We start from the raw sequence: 4,082 nt of genomic DNA, 5'->3' as shown, positions 1-4,082 counted from the left end.
GATCAAAAAACTCCTAGACCTAATAAACAATTATACAAGGTTGCAGTATACAAGGTTAATACAAAAAATTCAATTGCCTTCGTACATACCAACAATGAACAATTGGTATTTGAAGTTAAAAACACAACACCATTTCCATTAGAACCAAAAAATTGGAATTCTTAGATACAAATCTAACAAAATATGTACAAGATCCATATGAGGAAAACTACAAGACTCTGATGAAAGAAATTAAGAAGTTCTAAATAGATGAGGAATGTTACATGTTTATGGATAAGAAGACAACATTATTAAGAAGCTGATTCTTCCCAATTTGATTTATAGATTCAATACAATTCCAATCAACATCCAAGTAAGTTATTTTGTGGATATTGATGAAACTAATTCTAAAGTTTATATGGAAAGGAAAAAGGCCCAGAATAGCAAACACAGTTCCAAAGAAGAAGTTGAAAGTCTGACATTACCCAACTTTAAGACATATTATAAAGCTACAGTGAACCAGACAATGTAGTATTGGTGGAAGAATAGACAAATAGATCAACGGGACAACATAGAAAAAGGTAAAATAGGAGAAAATCCAGGAAACCTTGGGTTTGGAGACGACTTTTCAGATACAACACAAAAAGCACAATACATGAAATAAAAAATCAGTAAGTTGGATTTCATTAAAATTAAAAATTTGCTTTGCAAATAACACTGTTAAATATCTTGTATCCAAAATATATAAGAACTCTTAAAATTCAATAAAAAGAAAAAAAGGGCAAAAGATCCAAACAGACACTTTACCAAAGAAGATAAACTGATTGCAAATAAGCATATGAAAAGATGCTCAATATCCTGTCATTAGGAAATTGCAAGTTAAACCACTGTACATCTATCAGAATTGACAAAAATCCAAACACTGACAACAACAAATGCTGGTGAGGACACAGAGCAACAGGAATTGTCATACATTACTGTTAGGAATGCAAAATGGTACAAACTCTTCAAAAAAACAGTCTGAAAGTTTCTTCCAAGCTCAGCATAGGCTTACCACATGATCCTGCAGTCACACTCCTAGGTATTCACCAATCGAGCTGAAAACTTACATCCACACAAAAACCTGCACACTTATATCTATAGCAGTTTATTCATAACTGCCAAAACATGGAAGCAACCAAGATGTCCTTCAAGAGGTGAATGGATAAACAAACTGTGGTTAAGTCAGTAATAGAAAAGAAATTTGCTAACAAGATACAAAAATGGAGGAGAAAAAAAAATAGAAGAACCTTTAATGTGTATTGCTAAAGGAAAGAAGTCCTTCTGAAAAAGTTACATACTGTTTGATTCCAAATATATGCCTCAAAGGCAAAACTGTAGAGATAGTAGAAAGATCAGTGGTTGCTAGAGATTCAGGAGAAAGAGGTGAGGGTTGAATAGACGTAGCACAGGAAATATTTAGGTCAGGGAGACTATTCCGTATGATACAATAATTGTGGATACATGACATTACACATTTGTCAAAACCCATAGAACTCTCCAACACAAAGAATGAACCCTAGTGTAAACTATAGGCGTCAGTTAACAATAATGTAGCAATACTGGTTCATGGGTTTGTACCATGCTAATATTTCTCCTAGTAACAGGAGAAACTGTGGGGGCAAGGAGGGCAAGGATTATGTGGGAGTTCTCTGTACTTCCTGTACATTTTTTTCTGTAAACATAAAACTGCTCTAAAAAAAAATAGTCTTGAAAGAAATTTAAAAAAAAAAAAAAAAATAGAGGGAAAAAGGTCAAAAGCAAAATGGGCAGATTCTCCTTTCGCTTAGCTCCCAACTGGCGCGGCTTAGGTCCGGAACCGCCTTGAAGGCGGGGCTGGATTCAGTCCTGCCCAATGGCCCCCAGGGTGAGGGTTGAGGGGTGGAAGGTGCCCCCTAGCCAGTCGTGGAGGTTTGTTCCAGTGCTAGTGCCCGGCTGTCTGCTCGACATGGAGTCAGTTTTGGCGGAGAAGCTTGATGAGGAAGAACAGCTGGTTAGAAGGCATCGGAAAGAAAAGAAGGAGTTGCAAGCCCAAATTCAGGGTATGAAGAATGCTGTTCCCAAGAATGACAAAAAGAGAAGGAAGCAACTCATTGAAGATGTTGCTAAATTAGAAGCAGAAATGGAACAAAAACATAGAGAGGAATTAGAGCAATTGAAGCTGACTTCTAAGGAGAATAAGATAGATTCTGTTGCTGTTAATATTTCAAACTTGGTTCTTGAGAGTCAGCAGCCTCGGATATCAAAAGCCCAAAAGAGACGGAAAAAAGAAGCTGCATTGGAAAAGCAACAGGAAGAAAGGATAGCTGAAGCTGAAATTGAGAACTTATCTGGAGCCAGACATGTAGAAAGTCAAAAACTTGCTCAAATATTGGCAACTAGACAGTTGGAAATTAAACAGATTCCATCTGATGGCCACTGTATGTATAGAGCCATTGAAGATCAACTGAAGGAACAGGATTGCACTGTGACTGTGGCTGCCTTAAGAAGTCAAACTTCAAAATACATGCAAAGCCATGTGGAAGACTTTCTGCCATTTTTAACAAACCCAAATACAGGAGATATATATACTCCAGAAGAGTTTGGAAAGTACTGTAATGATGTTGTAAACACAGCTGCATGGGGAGGGCAGCTTGAGCTAAGAGCACTGTCTCACATTTTACAAACAGCAATAGAAGTAATACAGGCAGATTCTCCTGCTATAATAGTTGGTGAAGAATATCCCAAAAAACCACTAATACTTGTATATATGAGACATGCATATGGCTTAGGAAGACATTACAATTCTGTTACACGGTTGATGAACACAGCTACTGAAAATTGCTGCTAGTTTACAAAACATTGTACAATTATGTTTTAGTACAGTGTGTGATTTGAGTATTCATACCAAGTGCTGGATTATTTCCAACATTACTGAAAGACACAACGACCTTAAATCCGTTTTATGGCAAATCTACTAACAGGTTTTTGAGAAATGTGTCAGATAAACTTGAAAACCAGTGTCCCCTGAGTGGTATTTTAAAAACTTGTGACTCCATTGTGAAGAACATTATAGACCAAAATAGTGCCTGGTTCACTGATATTTTTATTAATATAGGACCTTGGACATTCTTTTCTGTGTAGGAATAAAGTTTATTTTTTTTTCTTGTTTCTAAATGCTTTCAGTAACCATTACAATGTAATGTTGCTTGAAGAAATGAATTGGCTCAGTCTCTTTGTTCATTGCAATAATGTGGTGATGGTGATAGCAAATTTAATTAATACTTATAAATTAACTTGAACGCAGTAACCTTGGTATTGATGGGATTAATGCCATGAAGATTTTTATATAGCCCAATGGAAGTGCAGCTAAGAGGCTTGCTTTAATAATTAAGAATTTTAAAATATTTATTCAGATGGAAAACAGTTTAAAGAAAGTTTAAAGACAGAAGGCAGATATAAAGGTAGATAGGTGTTCCCTTTCAGATTTCAACCTCGAAAGAATTAGCATTTGGCCTTTTATTTGTGTGTAACTTACAAAGATCCAAAAAATTACTGTGTCTTTCTAATTTATTAGTTATTCCTTGCCATTTCTAAAACTTCTTACTGAATTTAGTACCATCATCTCTTGACTTTCTGCTTAACTACAAATTTTTTTAGTCTTTGTTATGCTCTGCTTGTCACTACTTAGCTGATTTGCTTTCCTTGCAGTCTTTTCTACTAAGAAACAGATTGTGGCATTTCTTTTCTCTCCCTTGTACAAATTGAGGAATAGCAGTGGAAAAGGGTCCAAGGTCACATTTACTTCAAATTTGCCTTACAAACTCTCTTCCCTTTTGCTTCATTCTCTAGGATCAGAAGAAAATCTTTGTTACTTGTTATTTTATTAGCCTTATTAATATCATTTTTATTTTAACTCAAATATTTGAAAAGTTTTTATTTTGCATGTGAGGATTAATTTGAAATTCACTGTTCGGGAGCTAAGACTTTTATGGTAAAATAAACAATAGTTTTGGGTGTGAATGATTTATTCAGCTCAGATTTCAGATTACTCATAGTAGTATTCTTTTTAAGAACATTATACC

At 35.2% G+C, this 4,082-nt stretch overlaps 1 protein-coding gene across 1 annotated transcript; it reads left to right on the top strand.

Moving 5' to 3' along the window:
• Window positions 1-1,873: 1,873 nt before the first annotated feature.
• Window positions 1,874-2,950, top strand: LOC119516602 (deubiquitinase OTUD6B-like). The gene has a single exon (XM_037812967.1). The coding sequence runs from the start codon at window positions 1,874-1,876 to the stop codon at window positions 2,846-2,848; it is 975 nt and encodes a 324-aa protein (XP_037668895.1). The 3' UTR covers window positions 2,849-2,950.
• Window positions 2,951-4,082: the final 1,132 nt, after the last annotated feature.

This window comes from Choloepus didactylus, chromosome 20 (assembly GCF_015220235.1).
Source record: "Choloepus didactylus isolate mChoDid1 chromosome 20, mChoDid1.pri, whole genome shotgun sequence".
Lineage (NCBI taxonomy): Eukaryota > Metazoa > Chordata > Mammalia > Pilosa > Megalonychidae > Choloepus > Choloepus didactylus.
Note: the sequence above shows the minus strand (reverse complement) of the source record. Positions and strands in the feature narration are given on the sequence as shown.

Coding starts and splice junctions, on each gene's coding strand:
- LOC119516602 (XM_037812967.1), top strand. CDS start 1,874: ATGGCCCCCAGGGTGAGGGTTGAGGGGTGGAAGGTGCCCCCTAGCCAG.